We start from the raw sequence: 21,089 nt of genomic DNA on the forward strand, positions 1-21,089 counted from the left end.
ATTAATAAAAGAATTTAAATATAAAAATGTGTACGCGGTTTGTTTGGAGGTGAAGTGATAAACTAGTTTAGAGGCAGGCAAAATGGCGTTAAACCATTAATGAATTTGGGCCACTAGCCAAACAGGGCCTTAATGAGAAAGCAACTCTCACGTGCCAGAGAGATTAGAAAATGTCATTGTTGTCCTACGGCAAGCCACGAGCAAATAAATACCTCTCAATATTTATTAAAAAAATAAAAAAAATCAAATTTTCTTGGCCACAAAAAATAGAAAAAATAAATAACGATATTTCTATAAATTTTATTAAATTTGATGTGTCTTACACAAAAACCCATTAAAAGATAATAAAAAGTCCAAAATTTTTGGCTAAAAATGTGTAAAATTATTGTGGTATTGAATAAAGTACAAACAAAATAATTTTAACATCCAAAAATCTTTTAAAAAAATATGCAAAAAAAAAAAAAAAACATTATTCATAAGAATCTTAATTTTAATAAATTCTAGATTCTAAAATATCAAAATAAATGTTTTAAGTGAATTTTGAAATATTATAATAAACATTATATAGAAAAATCTTAATACTAGAAGATTTGAAAAAAATCTATATTCTTTTATAAATAAATGAGCTTTTATTCTAAGAGATATATATTTTTGATACTAGTTTCAATACGAGATTCAAGTTTTCAATGTTTAACTTAAGTATCGAAGTGTTTGCATGAAAATTTTTTTATGCTCTCTAACCATTCTCTTTCTTCCAGAGTTCAAGTAATTTGACGACGACGTTTTTAATCAATAAATTTATTATTATATTCGGGCGACAACAAAATTAAAAGGTACAAACTATGGAATAATTAGTATAATTCTTAAAATAAAAAAATTATCAAGTTATTTGTATCATATCTTGTAGATAGACTAGACAGTTTATAATAATTAGAAAAAAAAAAAATTTAACCCTAAGCCCGAGAATAGAGATCTCAGAATTATCAGTGGAAAGGATTAGGAAAAATATGATGGGTTATGTGTGCAAATGATGCTCACTTTTCAAAAGAAACAGTGAAGAAGTTGTCAGATTGTGTTGTGGATTCATTGGCCTTTCTCATAATGTAATCAACAGCATTGCATTAATAAGGAAGGAATTCACTTGGAAAAGAGAGTGGACAATCATTAAAGTTTATTCGGTAGTTGGATTAATCATGCATTTGACAAAATTTGGACATAATTGCTTGGAGACATAATTATTTAATCATATAAACAAAATTCAACACCAATTATTCTTTAAATTGAAGCTTTTCTCACTGAAAAATAGGCATATAAGGATTAACATTATGAAATATTTCCAAGTTTTGAGTTTGAATTAGAGATCATATTTAAACGAGAGTTTAAGGGTAATGCGATTAATAAAATTACTGACAAGTGTCATCTATAATAAATTAAAAAAACCTGTAAATGCAATGTAGATAATAAGATGTTGAAATTGTATCATGTAGCAGCGTAACCTCAAAGATGAAGTAAAGAGTTAGGCAAACTCATTTTATTTTTTTGCTAAAAAAGGAAAAATAAAACTGATACCCTTTTGGAGAATTTTAACGTGGGGATGACAAATATGGGGAAGAAGAAGCTCACGCAACATTAAGAATCTGAAGCTTTCCTGTTCATAAATAAATAAAAAAAAAAAAAAAACATTCACACAGCAGTAAAATCCAAAGCATAAGACAAACTGCCACTTATTATGAGATCTGTCACTACTGACTGAAAGATTAATGCATGCTGCTATATATGTACACACACACACACACACACACATATGTGTCTCTCTGTGTGTGTGTGTGTGTATATATATGTATTAATATATATGTTAATGCTGCATGTACTCAGCTAAGAACTTTCTAATGCCTAGCTACTTTCTTGGCATTCCCAACTTAAATTTTCTTTCTTCCTTCCATTGCCAAGAAAATATTCCATGGTATCCAACAACCCTCTACAGACTGTGCCATAAAGAACACAGCTGTGAGCCTGCGTGTGCATTGCATGCATCTAATTAATAAGGGAAATGATATTTCAATATCTATTTGTGATATTTATGTATTAATCAGTTGTGTTCTGTATTCCATTAATATATAAAAATATAACACATAGATTCATTCACGAGTGACACAAAATATCATTAAAATGAACAGAAAATGAATGTGTCGAAGACTCCATTTTGGCGCTAAGATTATGATCAAAGATTTGATTTTTGAACTCAGTACCTACACATTAATGGTGGGGTACAAGCACTTACAGAAGCTCAAAAACACAATCCCCTCGCTGCAGTACCTCTGAACACATCATCAGGTGAGAACGGTCCTCCATACCACAGCTGTAACTCAACAGACCATCTTCCAACAAAACAACTGTTTAAATAGTTTTGGATATATATATATATATATGTTGGCCAGAGAGAAGAAATTATTTTGTATCCCTAGATACTTAGAGCCATCAATTCGTTGTCACATAATCACATTTATAAGAGACTTTCTGGAAAATAGTGTGGGGGGAGGGGAGGAGCTGTCGCCGGACCACCCTGCAACCGCAACCATTAAGGGTGACTCTGCAGCCCAAGGCAAAGTCTCATAAATCCCCACAACTTTGCTATTGGAAACAAAAACACTGGGACTGGGGCTACTCTTCTAGGCCTAATTAATTTGGGTTGACCTCTATCCCTCCCCCCTTTCTTTATATATATGTATATATCCTCGGTTGAAGTGAATTTTGATGCTCTGTGTCCTGCCTTAAAAATTGGAAAAGGATTCTTTGGAAATTTGTTGCTATTCCTTACAAGTAATAGTTTAGTGAAGTTGGGAAGGTAGGCTGTAAGTTTGCTCTATTTGGTTGTTAGGATGTGACGCTTACCTACCCTTTTAATATGCTCCTTTTGGGCAATCAAGAAGGGTGGTCATTTTCACTTTCAATGAAAGATGGCAACCGTGGCTTCTTACTGTTGATTTTCCACCCCATTTTCAGGATCTCAATTTGGTTCCTAAATGCAGTCCTGATTCCCTCTTTTCATTATCTTTGGAGGAGTCTGTCCTATGTGTAAGAGTAAACTCAAACTCCAATTTCATCATTCACCCCACCATCTTATGCTTGGCAGCATTCTTCTTTTGCCTTCTGCTGTACTTAGATACCATTCCAAGGATTGACAATATCTCTTGCTAGGTTCTAGTAATATCATTAATTTATTCACCCTTAAATTTGAAATAAGTTTATGATAAACTACCAAGAAGACCCAAAGGTAAGGAAGGAAAGGCAAGAGTGGATGTGGGTTGGTTAATGCAACACTGTTCCGCCTATTCATACGAGAGAAGGCTAGCAAGAGATGACCTTGCAATGGTAATTGCTTGTGATGCCATGAACCATCCTTTCGGACAAGGCCAAATCAGCAGCGCATGTGACTTTGGAACTACAATCACTTGTCAGAGAGTTGTTTGTATATCAGTGTGGGGAACCTTTATCTTTGGTTGGTTTCTGTGCAAAGTACTGTCTGCTTGGCCGTTAGTAGCTAGCTTGCTCTGCTTTTATTGATCAGCAACAAAACATTCCATGTGGTTGGTGTTGATTTACAGGGCACAAGTAAAATGATGCCACTGGCAAGAAACAATTTCAAGAAATGGAATGATTCATAACTCACCAAACATCAACCCTGCATCTAACTAAATTGTTGATTATATCAACAGAGTGTTTTCTTCTTGTTCTTTCTAGATCAAGAGGCAGAGAAAAAGCAGTCATAATAATTCCAATGGAGGGGTAAAGGGAAGGAATGAGACGAAGCAGTGGATATTTGCTCAGTGATATTTATGTAACAAAGACAAAATTAAGCAGAAACTTAGGCAGATCCCTCTAGCAATTAACACTCTTTTCTGAGATTATTTTCAACATTGGGAAATGAAGACGGAACAAAAAAAATTCAGTGAACATTTTTCCAAGACAGCCTAAAACTAGGAGTAGAGCAGGAAAATACAAGGAATAAACATGGAAAGGGCATTATTGGAAAGCTCTCAAAGGAAGCAAAACTTGGGTTGTGATACTATATATATACCCTGGGGAAATGTGAAACTGCATGCTAACATCTCTAAGCCTCTACTCCGAATTCCAATAGTAGGGTGTGATTAACTTTATCAGCTATGGGGCCAACAAATTGAATGGGGCCTGCAATCCAAAGATTAAGAGAACATGAGATTTCCAAAGGCATCTGGAACACAAGTTGCTAAAAGTGTGCCGAAGTGAACAAAGGGAAGTGTGCCGGAAGTGAGAGGTAGAGAGCATAGAGCATACCAGGACTGATGTATCGATTGTTAATGGCCCATTCTTCCCGAGAGGATGCAAATTTCTTGAATGGTGCACCTGAATAATTTATAATTTCAATCAATTCTAGTTGGTAAACGGAAACAAAAAGGGAGAAGAAAACAAATTGCATTTTCAAGAGAGCCAAAATAATTCATACCTTCAAGCTCGACCATAGCTTTCTTTATCACAGGCTTAAACTTACCTGAAAACATGGACGAGGGATTAAATATTTGAGACAAAATAACAAAGAAGAAAGTTCCCACTGGATTGTGAAAATTCTGTTAAAGAAATCCAGATTTCCAATGGTTTGAAGCAACAGTCCAGACATTAAACTATCAATTTCACTCTTAATAGACACTACAAAGGGCAACCCAGGCACAAATTTCCACGCTTTGCAAGGGTCGGGGGAGGGCCATCTTTGTATGCGTGGCCTTACCCTTGCTTGGCAAAGAGGTTGCCTCCACAACCCCAATCCATGACCTTCTAGCTAAAAAGGAGCAAACCTTTGTTTAGTCAAATTGCAGTAAAAAGCACTACATGTTATCTATGTGATGATAGATAAGTTTACCTTAGAGAGAAAAGAACTATGAGAATCCTATGACCTCTTCTCTTCAACCCCCCCCCCCCCAAAACACACACACACAAACCCACCCACAAATAAATGAGTGGGAGCAAGAAAGACAGTTATAATGGAAGCAACATAGCATGCAACAAGTTCTATGCAAGGTATGATGAGAACATAACGACCAGAGGGAAGACAATACCATGCCTCCTCTCCACGTCCATTAATGAAGTCAATGCTGTTCCGCCTACAGTCCATTCTTCAACAGGAGCAGCCAGATTCCCTACCTGGAATCACATTTGAAAGGGGGAAAATATGCATGCTACAGAATCACTGAGCAATGATAATCTTTGGCGTTCAAGAGAACAATACAACCTATCGGTTCTAATAGCACTATAGATAATTGATATAGAGTTGTTCCTTTTTTTGAAAGATAAAAGTGACTGAGGGCACGAACGTACAGAAATATATTTAGGAGAAATAAATTTGAAAAGCATCAATAAGGATGTAGAGAAGGAAGCACAAACCGATGATATCAGCCCAGTTTTTCCACTTTGAAGGAGTGCTCCAGAAGCATACCCCAATGCATAACAATATGCAGCATCAAAGTTTGATGGCAAACCACACCTCCCTTCATAACTGCATAGTGAAAATATCAATGCCAAAATAAGGATCAGATAGAGGGTTCTTTCTCCAAAAAATGCTTTCTCAGCAAACACAAATTAATCTATGCATGGAGTTTCACAATAATCCTCAAGCCAAATATTGTTTTATAACCATAAGCAGCATGTCATGGACACAAAATCACAAAGGAATAGATGGTGTAGGGCAGACATTATGGTACCCGAAGAAGTGGGACTGCCCTTTGAATTGGCCTTTATATGCACCCCTCTCCTTCCTCTGCTCCAGCTCAGTTTCGACCATTTGGATAAGCATTTTCTCTGTCTCTATTTTTGCAACCTGGACCAAAACAATCATAACAATATTGCCTGAAGAATGCAAAGTAAATAATTCAGAGAACAATTGATGAGTACAAGCACCTGCACATTCCCATGTGGATCTCTCTCAAGCATCAGTTGTTCCTGAATTGTTGGGGGTAAAAATTCAAAAAGTTGCAGAGATTGCCGTTTTAGTTTCATTTTCCAAAGACCAGCCTCATCTACAACTTCATTGGCCAAAATTTCATTAAGTTCTGCAATAAGCTGCTGGACCTGTAATGCAATGCACCATTACAAAACCAATATATTGGTCAACAGTAACATAATGCAAGCATGAATACATAGCAGCATGTTATCAGAGATATAGAAAACTAGTAAATCTCATGATTCACAATCTTACCTCAGGAATAAAATCAATGAGACCTTCCGGTAAAAGTATCACACCATAGTTAAAACCCAGTTCTGCACGTTTGCATATCACATCCACAACATAGTCTGTTACACTTTTTAATGTCTGCTTCTTTAAAGCAACCTGCAGCAAGGTAAATGTTTTCAACACAATAAGGACACTTTTTCACATCAATGAGTTACTGCAGACCATAACTGCTTTAAAATTCATTAAGTCTAACTTCATTTATACACCAAATATTGCTGACAAGTGAATGCAGATCCCTAAGTCTCTACAATGTTGAGATGGCAAGGTCAGTTCAATTCAATTAGTAGGTGGACTTCAATAAGACATCTTAACCACTGAACATACATACAAGGTAGTGGCTACCAAGACACAAAGGCACATAATTTTACAAAACCCCGATTATGCTGAGTAAATCCTAATTAGAAGAATGCTACTGATGCCTATATTCCAGGACCACTAAAGGGGCATTATTCCTTGTTTGCTCTAGTCTATTGCACACTCAATTCTACTGTTTCTTGTGCAAGTTTCTTCTCCAAACCCAAGCCATCTTCATGGAAACACATTCACATCCCTGTGTGAGATGTCACCTGTATTCTTATTATCAGAGGCCCTACAGGGTCCCCTAGCTAGTGGATCATGCATACTTGACCCCTAACCACTACGCATGGAAATAACAGAGTTTCTAACTTGACTTCTCTTCTGGACAAGTAGCCCGAATCCTTGGGAGAAGTTAGAAACACAAGATCTTTAAACCTCATGAAAAGCTTCAACAGCATGCTAAAGGAGAGACTACAGCCTGTGGAAAGCTGGTGAACTTATAATTTATGTGAAAATAACTCATAGGACCTGCTGAACGAAAAAATAAATAAAATCTCCAAACCTCTTGAAAATTGTTTGGATTTTTTTTTTTTTTTTTTTTGGGGGGGGGGGGGGGGGGGGGGGATTGGGGGGAGTCCAATATATATGATTTAAGTTATATTCCATAAAAACTTGCAGCTAGATGAGGTGAATTTGGAAATGGCATAATGAGTACATAAGGAAGTACCTCCTCTCCAACAAGAGTAACATTTGGATGAGTTTGTAAAGCACACTCCAATGTAATGTGTGAAGCAGCACGCCCCATCAACCGTACAACTGTAAACATTAATGAGAAACCATGAGATAGAATTAAATATACTGTCAAAACATCAAGAGTCAAAACTTGTATGTTCATGTCATGAACTGCATGAAGATTTGAAATATAGGACTGGTTGTACAAGAAAGGAAAAATAGGAGGAAGGGTTTAAAAGGTTAGAAAGCATGGATGGCAATAATGAGAAACCAGGAAATAGGATTGGTTAAGAAGGTTTCACCGTGACATAGATTAACAACTTCCAGTGCAGAGAAGATATCTTAATGTTGAAAGCAATACAAAGACAAGAACAGAACAGATGGTGATTTTTTTTAAAAATCAGATTATTCTTATATGCTGTCTATCCCAATATAAGCATGAAAATGCATGAGAGAAAAGGGAAATGCATGAGTAGAGGAAGAGCACTTTAATGATACAAGAATGAAGGAGATGTTTGTAGTTGAAGAAATTATAGAGGAATAACCCTAATGAGTCACACTATGAAAACTTTGGATGGTGAGCAAAAGTAAAGAAGAGAAACTAAGATGTCAGAAATCCAATTTGGTTTATACCTAGGAGGCCAATAATGAAAGCAATACACTGGCGAGGTGCCTAATGGAAACATAAAGAGAGACACAAATGGATTTACATATGGGGTTTATAGATTTAGAAATAACTTATAATGAAGTCCCTAGAGAAGTGTTAAGTGGGACTTAGACAAGAAAGGAGTCCAAATTGCTTCATACAAGTTATTAAAACAATGTATCATAGAGCAGAAACACATGTTAGAACATGTGGAGGAGATACTGAAGCTTCTCCAATTACTAGTGTAAATCAACACTTTTATGTTGCTACAGAACATTGTGAACATTCACATGGAAATTGGGACGAATCTACATGGGAATCTACCAAACATGGATGATGGTGGAATTAAAAAACAACAAAAAACTTATATGCTGTCTCTACATCATGCAGTAAGCAGAGGTTCAAAAGATTGCAGTAGTGACAAAGGAACACAACTTGTAGAAACTAGAAGTGTCCAGTTAATTCAAATCCAATGCCTGTATACTTACAGTGATAGTACTTTCCAGTTGAGCGAGCATCTACCATAACATTTCCTATCATTTCTGCATATATCTGCAAAATCAGGAACACAAGCAAATGATCATTTTTCATAGATTGCCACAATCACTAATGACAATGATGATCAGTCTGGAGCTCACACTAATGATCCATTAAAATGCAAGAGAATCCAGGCGTGCCCACTACCAAATTTTGAAGCAAAATAGAATAATGGATTTATACAAGGAAGATGTTGTTCCCTTGTGAAAACCTACCCTTCCACAATAGATCATCTCTCATTCTTACACATTCATTCAAAGAACAACAATTAAAAGAAATGGGTGTTTTGCATATATACAAAGATTAGCTAACCTTGTGGCAGATAGGATTAGCTAGGTGAGGGTCTCAGATACTAGATTTTTAGTAATCAGATGGAGAAAAAGAATTACCTCAGTGTGTGATGAAAACTCGTGGCTTTTGATCAGCCTAGTGCTGGCTGTTAGATAATTTTATTATTTTTTCCTTTACTCTACTTATTTTTCCTTGGGATAGTGTTGATTTTGTTTCGCTCAAAGGTTTCTTCATTGTTTTAAGAGTGTGGTCTGTCTTGTGATGGTGAAATTGTACTTCTGTCTTCTACTAATTGATCTCAATTCAGCAAAAAGGGCAAAAAAGTTCCCAGATTTAGGGTGAATTTCAACAATGATTCACTTGTCATAGAGATGAAAAAAGGAGACATCCAAATAAATTACTTTAAGATATCAGTTATTGTTCAGAAACACAAGAAAAAAGTTTTGGCTATCTGAATTGGAGAAAATTAACACATAAACGAAATGTTAAAGCAAATACATACATAAACGAAATGTTTAAGCATATAAAATAAAAAATGCAATTGGTTGGATGACAGTGTTAGATTCACCTTGCAAGCAGTATCAAATCCAAAACTTGCAGGAACCTCTTTGCATTTTAAGTCACCATCAATTGTCTTTGGACACCCAATCACCTGAGTTTTCATGTTCTTACTCCTGAATAGCATAACGCAACAAATAACATCACAACAGGATGGCTTACAGAATTGTATAATCACTAAGACACTGCCAATTTTTTAGAATCAAGGTAAGAAAAAAAAAAAAAAAAGTCTTGTCCAAAAGAAAATGCAATAGTAAATGGTATATTCTTTATGAAAAATTTATAGTTCACCTAAAGTTTTCAGCAAGGAGGCAAGCATTTGTGTTTGAGTCATCTCCACCAATCACAACAAGCCCGTCCAAATCAAGCTTCAAAGCTGTTTCTTCAGCTTGCTTAAACTAAAATCATATCCACGCAAACTCAATAACTACCATGAAGAATCAAATCTAAGATTTTAGATCTGTTTTGGTTGAAATTGAAGGTGCAGTTATATATAATTCAGTCAATTACTTGAGAAACCACTAGAATATTATTACCTGTGCTGGAGTTTCAATCTTGTCTCTTCCACTGCAGATCATATCAAATCCACCCTGAAATGAAAGATTTACAACAGGATAAGACATTGGCCCTCGTATTGGTTTGATAGGAGGCCATTACTCACCACATCTCCGCTCACACTCATGACCGTACAGTGAACTTTTATTTAATTTTTTCTCCAAACAGAAGATATCTCATTTAGAAAACACAGATAATTTCCCCTGGTAAATAGAGACAAGAGAACAACCGTGAAAGCCCCACAACAGCAGGATTGCCAACACATTGCAGTGATTGCTCTGAGATCCTAAGTAAATCGACCATGCTACAGTTGGCTTCCAATTTTTATGACTATATGCGAACTCTGCATGATGTTGTACAGGCAGTATGGCAGGAATGCCTTGGATTTGTTGCTGTAAGCATGTTAATTGTCATTTTTTGAACAACTTTTGTCCCTAACATGAATTTCATGGAGCACAGTTACCAAAATACTGATATCTACATATAAATGTTTATGACTTTATTCCTCTCCGTACTCTCTTAGAATTCATAACCATTCATGCAATTACAAAAATTAATTGTTTGATATCTGTTCCTAAGTTCATTATCTTATTTTTGATAATCAAACAGAGTTCAAAAATGAAGATTTGTAGTTCTAGATTTAAAAAAAAAAAAACCCATCTCATCTCCAAAAACACATACCCAACTGCTACCTAAATGACAACAGACTTACAGGTTAACTCGTGGAACTGGACTATAAAACTGGCAGAAAGAAATTGCTGAATATATAACCATTAGTTCTATGCTGCACGTATAGCTTCATAGGAAGTCCTGACGGCTTGGCTGACACATCACTTCTTTACTTGCAAATTGCATCTACAGGCTTTGTAGATATCTATGGCTGGACATTAGGTCCAAAATAGTACCAAACAGGACCCGTTATTTTGAGCTAATAACTAATACATGTTATTTCACATGATCATAGAAAAATCCATTAACTTACTATATAAGTATAGAACTTTAAGGCAAGTAATACTGACCTGATTTCTATATGGGTAAATGTACTCAGGAGTCAACACCACATATTTGCACTTCATGATCCCAGCCGGTCCACCCTTGAACCCATATAATGTGCTTCCTTTGCAATGCTCCTGCAAATAATCTACCAGAGAAAAACATGCACCCAAACAGAGAGTTAACGTCAAATCAAATATGATTTGAGTACAGCCCATCCAAGAATCAAGCACTCACCAAAAATTCCAGAAATCACATTGTGCCCTCCCGGGGCTTGGCCTCCAGACAAAACCACTCCGACCTTCAAGCTCTGACCGGAGGGGAACTCGCCCAAGTCGGCCGGCACCAACGCAGCCGAAGGTTGCCCAAACAGGCAAGGAAAGAGCTTCGCGATTTCATCTGCAACAACACCTCACAAATCAAAACCCCTAATCCTCTCTTTGATCGAATCTCCGAGATTGAGCAAACTCGTCAAACTTAAAAGCACAACGGTTTCGGAGATCGACAATACTCTCATCAGTCAAATCCACGAACATCCGCGCTCATCTGTACTTCAAGTTTAACCTAACTAACCGAAGTAGTCGTGTGACAGCAGTCCGCGAAAGATTCAATTTTTGCACTTCCATACAGTTCCAAAAAGAATATGCTGTCCAATAATTATACAGATAACATAGATTATGTATGTCTATAGTAATTATGCATGTGGAGACGGACATGACCTGGACTGCCGGCGGCGGGGCTAGCGGGGCCGTCGACGATCATGAAGGGCTTTCTTAGGACGGAAGGAAGAGGAAGAACGTGGTGAAGGCGGCTGTTCTGAATCTCGCTGTAGACCGCGGCGACCCGTCCGGTGACAGGTGCCGTCGACTTGGCGGCGGCGTAGTCACCGTTGGCAAACAATTGATAAACCATGGAAACGTATCGAAACAGAGAGCAAAACCAGACGTTTCAGAGACCTTTTTCAAAACCTGCTGCTTTCTTCCTCGGTTTCTATCTCTCACCACCGCTTATGAAGTCTAGAAAACTCCGTTATGGCAAAAAAGCCCTCGGAATCTCCGAGAGAATCAGGTGGTTGGGCAAAGGGCACCTTAGGAATTGCGGGAATGGATGTACGGATCAAACCAATTGACGCAGGCGAACGGCAGTGATTTAGCTTTGATGGGAGGTTCAGCATAAGATGATGGTGCGAGAAGCACCAAATCATATGTAATCGGATGTCACCAAACTTGCCAGCTTCCATATATAGGTGAGTGCGGGCGCAGGGTAGGCGTGAGCGTGAGAGTGCAACCGTGTGCATGAATAAATGAAGTGGCTCCTGTTATATTTTTTATTTAAATAAAAAATATTTTTGGGCCTTGTCTAGTGAGTTGGCTTTGTGGGTCGGCCCACAGTTTTAGACTGGAGGCCCAATTCCACGGCCTACTGTAGAATGGGCCTTGCTTAGTGTTGGGTCAGATGGAAAAGGCATCGTGGAAGGCTGCTGCCAGTGGGTGTACCTAAAAGTCCAATTTGATTTAAGTTGGCAGTTGAATTGCTATGCCATTTCATTGTCCTAATTAATTAATTTTATATAAATATGAAAATTTTATATTTTACATAATAACGTAATTCGGTAATATTCATTTTTTAAAATTTAAAAATTCAAAAAATCTCTGACATATTGTCATTTTATGTAGTACTTTTTATAAAAATAATTGTTGTCCTTTTTATTTTATTTTTATTTTGCTATGTATTTTTTTTTTATTATTATAAATAATTCTAGAAAAATCACAATGCTTTTTGTTTGTTGTATTCTTGGGTGAGTAGTAGATTTGATATGAAATGTTCAAGTGGTCCTTACTACAGACTTTGGGTTTTGTAGTGTAGGTTCAAGTCTCGTGTCTCGTTGACGTAATGTATTTGTTATTTTTTAGTTAGATCTTGGGGAATCAAGTCTTCCATAATGTATGGTAGGATTTATATAGCCCACTGCAACATATGTTTGATTGATACGCAGGGTCGGTTGAAGGGGTAGATTGGTGAGGCAATTGCCTAGGGCCCCAACCTCTTCAGCTTAATAAATAATTATTTTAATTTTATTATTAAAATAAAATTAATAAATTTTTAATTTTTCATTAAAGGGTTAGAGCCCCTAAATTAGTGATGGCTTAGGACCCTCTAAGCCCTTGAGCCGGTCCGGTCCTGTTGATACGGTGCTCCACCTATCATCTTATGTGGTAGGATTTTTGTAGATGCATCTTGTGATTACTATCAAGCTTTGCTTGTCACGTGGTGAAGTTTTGTCTAATTTATATGGACGGAATAATTTACATAAGTGTATGAATATTAGTTTGTTGAGAGGTTCAAATATCTCATATTAAAACTATATGTACTTGTGCGATTGAAAATTAAACTCATGATCTTAAAACTTGAAATGTGATATTTGCAAGTAAGAAATTGAACAATTTTATTGTTATTTAGGCAAGAGAGGTGAGATAATTTCCATTTTGTAAACTTAAATTCTCCAACCTCCAACTAGAATCAGTAACTGCAACAAACAACCAAATTTAAAGCAACAAAAGGCCACATAAAACTGTGTCTTCCTCTTAGAGGCTGAAAATTCTAATGATCATCACAAGAAGAGGTTTATTAATGTTTGTAGGTTAGGTTAGGTTAGGTTAGGTTAGGTGATCATTACAGCCACATGTTTGCATGACAAGCTATGTTAAAGCAAGATTAAAAGAATGGTAATCATATTCTCCCCCATATTAATTAAGATTAGATAGATCAGTTATCCACTTGCCTAACACCTTGTTCTTCAGCAGCCTTCTCTTTTATAATAATCTTTCTTTGCTCTCTGTGTGTACACAGAATGAATCTGTAAAGCTTAGGGATATTCTCACCAGCTGTGAAATCTTGTGCTGGATCTTCTCCATCATTTGATTAGTTGAACCGTTCAAATTGTGCTTCTTACAAGCTAATTAAATCTAAAGAAAAGAGACTCTTTCAGTTTACCCAATAACATTCAGAACCCAGAAAGAAAAAGCCACAACCAGAGGAATAATAAACCATGCTTCATCCCTAAACAACAGACAAGCCTCATTTATCTAAGTGGGTAGCCTTTTAATTGTGGTTATCAGCATCATTGATTCAGCCCAACCATAGATTTAAGATGTTAAAATCTTGCATAGGAAGCCACTAGTACATGTAAAATATGAGCGCTAGTAAGATAGGTATTGCTATTGTCAAACTATAATAATTAAATTTATTTATATTGAAATTGGTTAAAGTAGAATTTTTCACTGACGCAGAGGGTCCGAGATGTTGGTAAGGTCAATCGAATCTGGATTGGGTCGGAGCCATAATCTTAGAAGGTTGGATGTGCGGGAACTTGGATGAGGAATCTTTCGAGGCCTTCAGAATTGTGCGTCTGGAAAAGCCTTCAGGGCAGCAACGGATGAGGGACTCGATAAGTCTTTGGGAAGGTGAGCCTTTCAGGGATCGAGCATGACTTTAGCTTAACCTACAAGCACAAAATATGTCAGAAAAACATGAGGGAGACTCCTCCACGTGGACCCTTCGATGCCTAAGTCAAACAATAGTCTAAGATGTATGTCCAAGAGTATGCATATGAATGTCCAATGCATGTAGCATGTAAGTGTTCAAGTGTTCCAAAGAGTGGGGTAAGGGTAGGTTTAGGATGGATTTTAGAGAGAGAAAGAGTTGAATCCAAATGGTTTTCAAAAAGATCTGTTTGCCATGGTCCATGTAAGAGGTAAATATTTATAGACAATAGGTAGAACCCATGGTCGAGTTTGAAGACTATTTTGGGGAGTATGACTAGAGAGGCCAGAAGGCCTGGAGACATCTTTAGGGTAAGGCCTCGATGGCTGCCTTCAAGTGGCCCCGAAGAGGGCTTCGGGGCTATTAGGTGGATTTGGTCCGATAGACCCGAAAAGTATCTTTGGACTTATGCAAAGTGGATAGGCCAGACCGTCTCGGGTGGACACTTTGGGGGCCTGGGAGGCTATCGTCTCAGAGATTTTCTAGGAAAGAACTCATCATGAAGATGCTTAAGAGTTAGGAAATTTTAGGGCACCCTACAACATGTATGTTAAGATACATATGAACATGCATCGTGTCTATGTAAAGAGGGATAAAATTTAAAATAATTCGATGACTCTTAGTGAAGATAAGAAAAATAAGATTAAAATAATTTGATCACATGAGGAGAAAACTAATAAAGACTTTTGTGATGGGAGTGGATGGTATGGAACAATGATCTAGCAAAAGAGATTGAAGAAGATCAAGAAAAACTTAGTAGCCAACTCTAAATAAAGAAAAAAGTTGGTATCCGACTCTAAATAATGAGACAGAGGTTTGATGTGTAATTATTTTATTATTTATGTAGCTTTTATCTTGTATTATAAACTTACCTAACAACCACTTTGATTGTTAGTACAAAGTTCTCATAATTGTGTCAAATTAAAGCGAAGTTCCGTGTACTGCTATAGGTTAAAGAGCTTGATAGATCCCCAAAAACACAAGCACTTGAACATGAATGATGTGGGCGGATCCCTGTTCAAACCAGTGGTTTACTGCCCATTTGATTATGATCTTCAAGTATTGCTTTTTGTGTTCTAAGAATTGCTTGCTGTCTAAATCCTGCAAGCAAAATGCATTTGTGTCTTCTAACCAATAGCCATGCAGTTTATTATGATATTTGAACTGTGGCATGTGAAGAGCCAACCAAAGCTTCCCTTTTTCCTGCTCTCTTGGATCAGTAAACTATTGCCATGCTTTCAAAATTAGCCACCCTTTGAAGCATGTGACACCTAATCTCAACTCTAAAGGGAATCAGTAGCTCAATAAACAAAGGGACATGTTTCTTAATTGTCTTCCTATCTTCCTGTTGCTCCCACATCATCTCTTGATTTACATATCAAAAATGTTCAAAAACTATGGACACAATTATGGTGAATGTGACCCACTTTCCAATTGTGCATAAATGATTTTTTTTGCACACATCTCTGCTTCAAAGCTCAGTGCCAATGCACAAGAATGCAAGGCTCAAGAGAACCCAAGAAGCAGAAGCTTCAACTGAGGGGATGCAGAGCCTTGTGCTGCAACTGCAGGCTCAGTGTCTCTTCCTCTGAGGAAGCCGAAAGCTCGAATAACTCTGAGAGGTTTCTGCCGATCTCAAGCCTCGCGCACGCCATGGTTCAAGAGAGATTGGACCAGATGATCAGGGAAAGGCAGGAGGCTGCGTGTGAAGAGAGGAGGAGGAGAAGAGGGGGGGGTCAAGGTTCCAAGTTTGTGGTTATGGTGGCGATGGAGAAGGCATCTTATGATCCCAGAGAAGATTTCAGAGAGTCCATTGAAGAGATGATAATGGCAAACCAGCTGTACGAGCCGAATGACCTAAGACGCCTCTTGAATTGTTATGTTTCCATGAATTCTGATGAATATCGCAGTGTCATACTCGAGGTATTCCATGAGGTCTGCAGCAACTTATTCTTGCATAGGAAATGACAAAATTGATGAAAGTTTCACAGTTTTTAGCTGATTAGTTATGTTCAATTAGCATCAATAAGACGAATCCAGGGGGATTTTAGCCATTCCTAATCATAAAATCGCAATAAAAATTTACGACACCAATCACAATTTCTTCTGTGGATTTTAGCCATTTCTGTTTATGGAGGGTACGCATCGACTTGGAAGCCTCTAGCTAGAGAGCAATGTTTTCAATCAAATAGTTGCAGTTTTGCATTTCATTTATGTGCTGCTTTATGAGTGCAGTTACCAACAATCTGTAGATTTTGAGATCCTTCAACAACAGAAAAAGAAAATTTAGCAAAATAAACAGATCAGAAATCAATAACTCCAAGGGTTAGGATGTGGATAAAACCAATATCATTGAGGTATAAGAACCAATAATCCGCATTATATGAATATCTACAACCATCCAGCATCTGACACAACTAAATACATATATATGAAATCACAAACAAGATTCTTGATTTGGGGGGGAGGGGGGGACAAAAGACCATCACACGCCCGATAGAGAGATAGAAGCCATTAAGAGTTCAAGAGGGAGCTTCCTTCCTTGATGAGCACAAATATACTGCCTGCATCTCCCCTTGAGATCCGAAGTTCTTCATCGAGGTATGTGGTGAGTAACCAGGATTCTGCATTGCTGTTGGAGATGGAGAACTTCAGCGGTGGCTGGCTGGAGATGGTCTTCACCACAGAAGAAGCTGTGTCTTGGACAGAGGTGATTAAGCCTTTGAAAGGTGTGAGGTCGATCTTTTGTCCCAAGAATTCAACGTTTTCCGGCAACACAATGGAGTCTGTCAACTGGGGAGTGCCAATAATGCCTTCATCAAACTTGATCTGTATTCAACCAACAGAACATGTATAAGCAGTAAATAACTGAACTCATAAAACCAGTCTTTCCAGTACAGGCTGTACAGCCATCACCACCAAAACATGGAGGGGTATCAGAATTACTTAAAAATAAAATGACCAATAACCATGATTAATAAAAAGGAAAACAGAACAGGTTAAAGTAAAAAAAAAAAAAGAAAAAAGAACCTGAACACGCTTAGGACTTCGGACTTCAAATTTGGCATTCGTGCTAATAGCAGTCGTAGCCAGTGGGCCAGCAAACACCACTGAGTTCTGGACTGTAAAGTTTGCAGAGTCGATGGTCTGTGAAATCTCCTCCACCTTCACCAGTGGTGGTGCTCTTGACAACAGAGGGAACAGACCTACAAAAGATGTATAACTGCATCCACTCACAGAAAACATTCAGTATCAGTACTGCTCAGATTACATTTTAAGATAAAATACAGCTCCTTTGACTCAATGCCATTTCAACAGCAGCTTGACTCACTTAGGCAAAACTAACAAGTGCGCAACAGAACTACCATGCATAACAAGTTCATGAAATTAAACCTTACTTATCCTGATGACTAATTGAAACTTCCAAAAGTTTCTAAATTGGAACATCTGCCTGTCCAATATGTGAAGTGGCTTATCTTGTACGCACATAGAAGATAGAACAAAATGGGAAACAACTAAAGAATCAAATGTAAAGAGAAACCTTAATTTCCTCAGTAGATCTTAAAACGCATAGAGAAGCTGCTGTTAGCAATCTGGTTGTCCTGGCTAAGAGTAATAGAGACACTGCAGTTTCCTAACATGGTGTGCCATCTCAATGAACATTATTTCAACTTCACTTTCCTGTTGCTATACTCCGTTGTGAGGCAGCACTTTTTAACTGTAATTGCCAGTCACATTACAAAAAAGCAATCTGATGCAGGATTCGCATCTTTAAAGTTTTTTCTTATGGTTATTGTCAATTTTAATATTTCTAGAAACAGTTTTAATTTTATTGATTTTCTTGCTAGATAAGTTTCTCAATGACCTTGTTCAGAGTTCAAGTTTGGGTTGTTTTCTCCACAAGCTAGTCTCCTTTTCATTCTCTATAAATGCCTTATTGGCTCTCCTTTTAAGAAAAAAAAAATACTAAAACTTTCTTCTGCTCGTTCTTCCTACAAGGTTTAGGGTTTAGTCATGTACTTTACTCTCCTTTCACACTTTCCGCCACATCACAATCTCACGTGGAGCTCTAGGCATCTCCATTTTCCTAAATATGACCCCAAATCTGGACATTCCAACTAGAATCCAAAATAGAATAGCAAAGTCCTATATTTAGGTACAGTATTTTACAATGTCTAGGTAGAACCAGCAAACATATGCAAGAACAACACTAGGGTAAATTGGATGATGATTCAATTATAGCCATAGCCACTGTGGCAATTACACATGCACTAGTCACTTCAAGTTTCCCGCACATGCATGCATCCTGCTACTAGTCCTATCCGATCTCTTCGTTGTTAACAACTATTGCATTACAGTTTTCTATATCATTTAGCCGATGAGGATAACTTCTGACGGCCAAACAATATAAGTCATTGGCCCTGCCTACGGGTAGTACTAGTAGACTTAACAATTCCTCCACCATGTAAACATCACTGCACTGAAGTTGGGACCAGGATGGACCGTCCTCTACGGGTAGGCACGGCATGGGCTTGAAATCAAAGCTGTTATGGGAAACTCAACAATTGAACCTAATCTAATTCAAATTTGATGTTATTGTAATCTTAACAAAAAGCCTTTAGCAAGTGAAAAGTAAAGTCACCCACTTCTCAAGAAAAAACTTCAATTTTTTCTAAACAAATTCACAACCACGAAGGTTTTCCTAGGGGACTCTTACCTTGTAAGGGTTGAAAACCAAAATTTCAGATGATCATAGCACTCGTGATTGAAATGTCAGAGAAATTAGGTTGAAACTAATTAATTTCAGAATCGAAACAAACTTAGCTGCTATGAATATAATTTTGATGAAGATATTAAACGTTAATTTTTCTGGCAGCGAACTTACGCAAGAATCCATTTGCCATTGAGCAGGGTCAGGGCCTCTGTAGGCGCCGGAGTCGGATTCTTCGCTTCAAGTTGCGTTATGAGCTCGACAATTTCAGCCCTAGTTTCGCTCGTCGCTTTCAGCCCGCGGTCGGTGCCGTAGAACGAATCCACCAACTGTCTCTTTAACAAATCGATCTCCGTCGGCTGCTTCGGCTGCTCCTCCGCCAGCGCCACGCCGGCGGCATCTGTTCCCTCCTTCCACTCGTCCTCCGTCGCGGCCCGCACCCTGTACGCCGGCCTCACGCCGACCGAAAGCTTCAGCCCCTTCGTTCCGGCGGCCGTACCGATCGAATTCGCCGGAAAAAAAGCGGGCTTTGAGCCGAATTGGGACTGCGGCCGGTAGAGCGAGACGGTCTTGAAAGAGAATTGATTGAAAGACAGTGTTCCGGCCATTTTCGACGAGCTTCGATTGAAGGATTTGTACGGAGAAAAATCGAGTCTTTGAACTTGACACTGGGGAAGGGAAACAAAACAAGTCCCCCGCTATATACAGTACGAGCCCACCCAGGCTTAGAAAGCAAGTCCAACCCGTAATCTTTGTCAGGACGTGTCGTCACGTGAAAAGACGATTGTACCCCTGTATCTAAATCCAGTGGCTCGTGCGGAGCTACGCGAATAATAAAAGGACCTACTTTATAATTCTATTTAATGATACAATTTTGAATTATACTTAATTTATTATTTTTAATAAATTTATTAGTGTGTTTAAATAACTCAATATTATATAATTTAGGAGATGTAGTTGAAATAATAAAAAATTAAATATTAAAAAAATATTTAAATATAAAAGTTAAAATATATATATATATGATATTTTCATTAAAATATATTGATCGGATTCAAAAAAATTAGTAAATGAATAAAGAAGAGTAGAATAACAAGTAGAAAGCAATAAATATTTATTTATTGTAAAATAATTTAAGATTCTTATAACTCAAATAATATAACTAAAGTGTGAGATGTGATTTTAAGGTACGACTAAGAGATAATATCAAAATATTGAGTTATATATATTTGTAGAGTCATATTTCTTAATAATTTAAAAATATGTCTTATTTAAATTGATTCATGTATTGCTTTTAAGATTGATTGATAAATATTTTAAATACGTCCATCAAAATTAATCCTCACTAGCGAATGTGTGTTGATACATTTAGGAAGGAGGTTTGAAGTTTGAATTAATGTTTTTAAATTATTAATCTCATGAACGACTCTTATCTTAGGTGGAGTCCTGCATGCTAGTTTGTGTGGACTGCTGCTTATTATTGCAAGGTAAGGGGCAGTTTGGGATTTTCACAGTGGGCGCGAATGAAATCTGTGTGTTTGTGGTGGAGGGAGGAGGGCGAAGCGAGAGGGGCAAGTGAATGCCAAGTTTGTTTGTTGGGTTGGTCCGGTTGATTTGCGAAATGTCTAGAATGTTCTGACGCATCTATTTATTTCCATTTTAGGACATGAGCGGCCATCAGAGCTCACGACCTTTGGGGCAGGGCAGCCGCCCAATTAGCCCCGAGGCTGCCCATTCCTCGTCGCTTGCTTGCTCCATAAGCAATTCTCTCCCCCTCATTGATATTTTGAATGCTAATTTTGTATGAATAAAATAAAACTATTTTTTTTTACCCAAACTGCATTTATTTTTTGTAATTTAAGCTATGAAATGTTTTAAATGTCGTGTATAAGTATAAAGAGTTGCTAGAAATATTTAATTAATAGCATGAACAATAAAAAAATTAAATACAGTTCAAACTAAAA

General features: G+C 37.4%; 3 protein-coding genes across 3 annotated transcripts; 1 reads left to right on the top strand and 2 right to left on the bottom strand.

Moving 5' to 3' along the window:
- Positions 1-3,853: 3,853 nt before the first annotated feature.
- Positions 3,854-11,883, bottom strand: LOC127808366 (pyrophosphate--fructose 6-phosphate 1-phosphotransferase subunit beta-like). Its single transcript, XM_052346883.1, has 16 exons — positions 11,591-11,883; positions 11,109-11,270; positions 10,898-11,019; positions 9,860-9,913; positions 9,615-9,721; positions 9,334-9,439; positions 8,426-8,489; positions 7,287-7,375; positions 6,227-6,358; positions 5,929-6,099; positions 5,733-5,848; positions 5,416-5,527; positions 5,091-5,175; positions 4,484-4,528; positions 4,315-4,383; positions 3,854-4,188 (listed from the first exon to the last, which is right to left on the bottom strand). The coding sequence occupies exons 1-16, from the start codon at positions 11,781-11,783 to the stop codon at positions 4,112-4,114; spliced, it is 1,704 nt and encodes a 567-aa protein (XP_052202843.1). The 5' UTR covers positions 11,784-11,883; the 3' UTR covers positions 3,854-4,111.
- Positions 11,884-15,764: 3,881 nt separating this feature from the next.
- On the top strand, positions 15,765-16,527 carry LOC127808788 (probable transcription repressor OFP9). Its single transcript, XM_052347410.1, has one exon. It carries the CDS (start codon positions 15,912-15,914, stop codon positions 16,380-16,382), a length of 471 nt encoding a protein of 156 aa, XP_052203370.1. The 5' UTR covers positions 15,765-15,911; the 3' UTR covers positions 16,383-16,527.
- Positions 16,528-16,740: 213 nt separating this feature from the next.
- LOC127808754 (plastid-lipid-associated protein, chloroplastic) lies at positions 16,741-19,816 on the bottom strand. The gene is made up of 3 exons (XM_052347339.1): positions 19,300-19,816; positions 17,445-17,637; positions 16,741-17,243 (listed from the first exon to the last, which is right to left on the bottom strand). The coding sequence occupies exons 1-3, from the start codon at positions 19,731-19,733 to the stop codon at positions 16,929-16,931; spliced, it is 942 nt and encodes a 313-aa protein (XP_052203299.1). The 5' UTR covers positions 19,734-19,816; the 3' UTR covers positions 16,741-16,928.
- Between the last annotated feature and the right edge of the window lie 1,273 nt (positions 19,817-21,089).

Source organism: Diospyros lotus, chromosome 8 (assembly GCF_014633365.1).
Source record: "Diospyros lotus cultivar Yz01 chromosome 8, ASM1463336v1, whole genome shotgun sequence".
In the NCBI taxonomy this organism is placed as follows: domain Eukaryota; kingdom Viridiplantae; phylum Streptophyta; class Magnoliopsida; order Ericales; family Ebenaceae; genus Diospyros; species Diospyros lotus.

Excerpts from the sequence above, each read along its gene's own strand:
- LOC127808366 (XM_052346883.1), bottom strand. The coding sequence starts at position 11,783 with ATGGTTTATCAATTGTTTGCCAACGGTGACTACGCCGCCGCCAAGTCG. Across the intron at positions 7,376-8,425 it reads AACTGGAAAGTACTATCACT|TTGTACGGTTGATGGGGCGT; the intron begins GTAAGTATACAG and ends TAATGTTTACAG. Across the intron at positions 5,176-5,415 it reads AAACTGGGCTGATATCATCG|GTAGGGAATCTGGCTGCTCC; the intron begins GTTTGTGCTTCC and ends ATGTGATTCCAG.
- LOC127808788 (XM_052347410.1), top strand. The coding sequence starts at position 15,912 with ATGCAAGGCTCAAGAGAACCCAAGAAGCAGAAGCTTCAACTGAGGGGA.
- LOC127808754 (XM_052347339.1), bottom strand. The coding sequence starts at position 19,733 with ATGGCCGGAACACTGTCTTTCAATCAATTCTCTTTCAAGACCGTCTCG. Across the intron at positions 17,638-19,299 it reads AATGGCAAATGGATTCTTGC|TTATACATCTTTTGTAGGTC; the intron begins GTAAGTTCGCTG and ends GAGTGGATGCAG. Across the intron at positions 17,244-17,444 it reads GAAGTCCTAAGCGTGTTCAG|ATCAAGTTTGATGAAGGCAT; the intron begins GTTCTTTTTTCT and ends GGTTGAATACAG.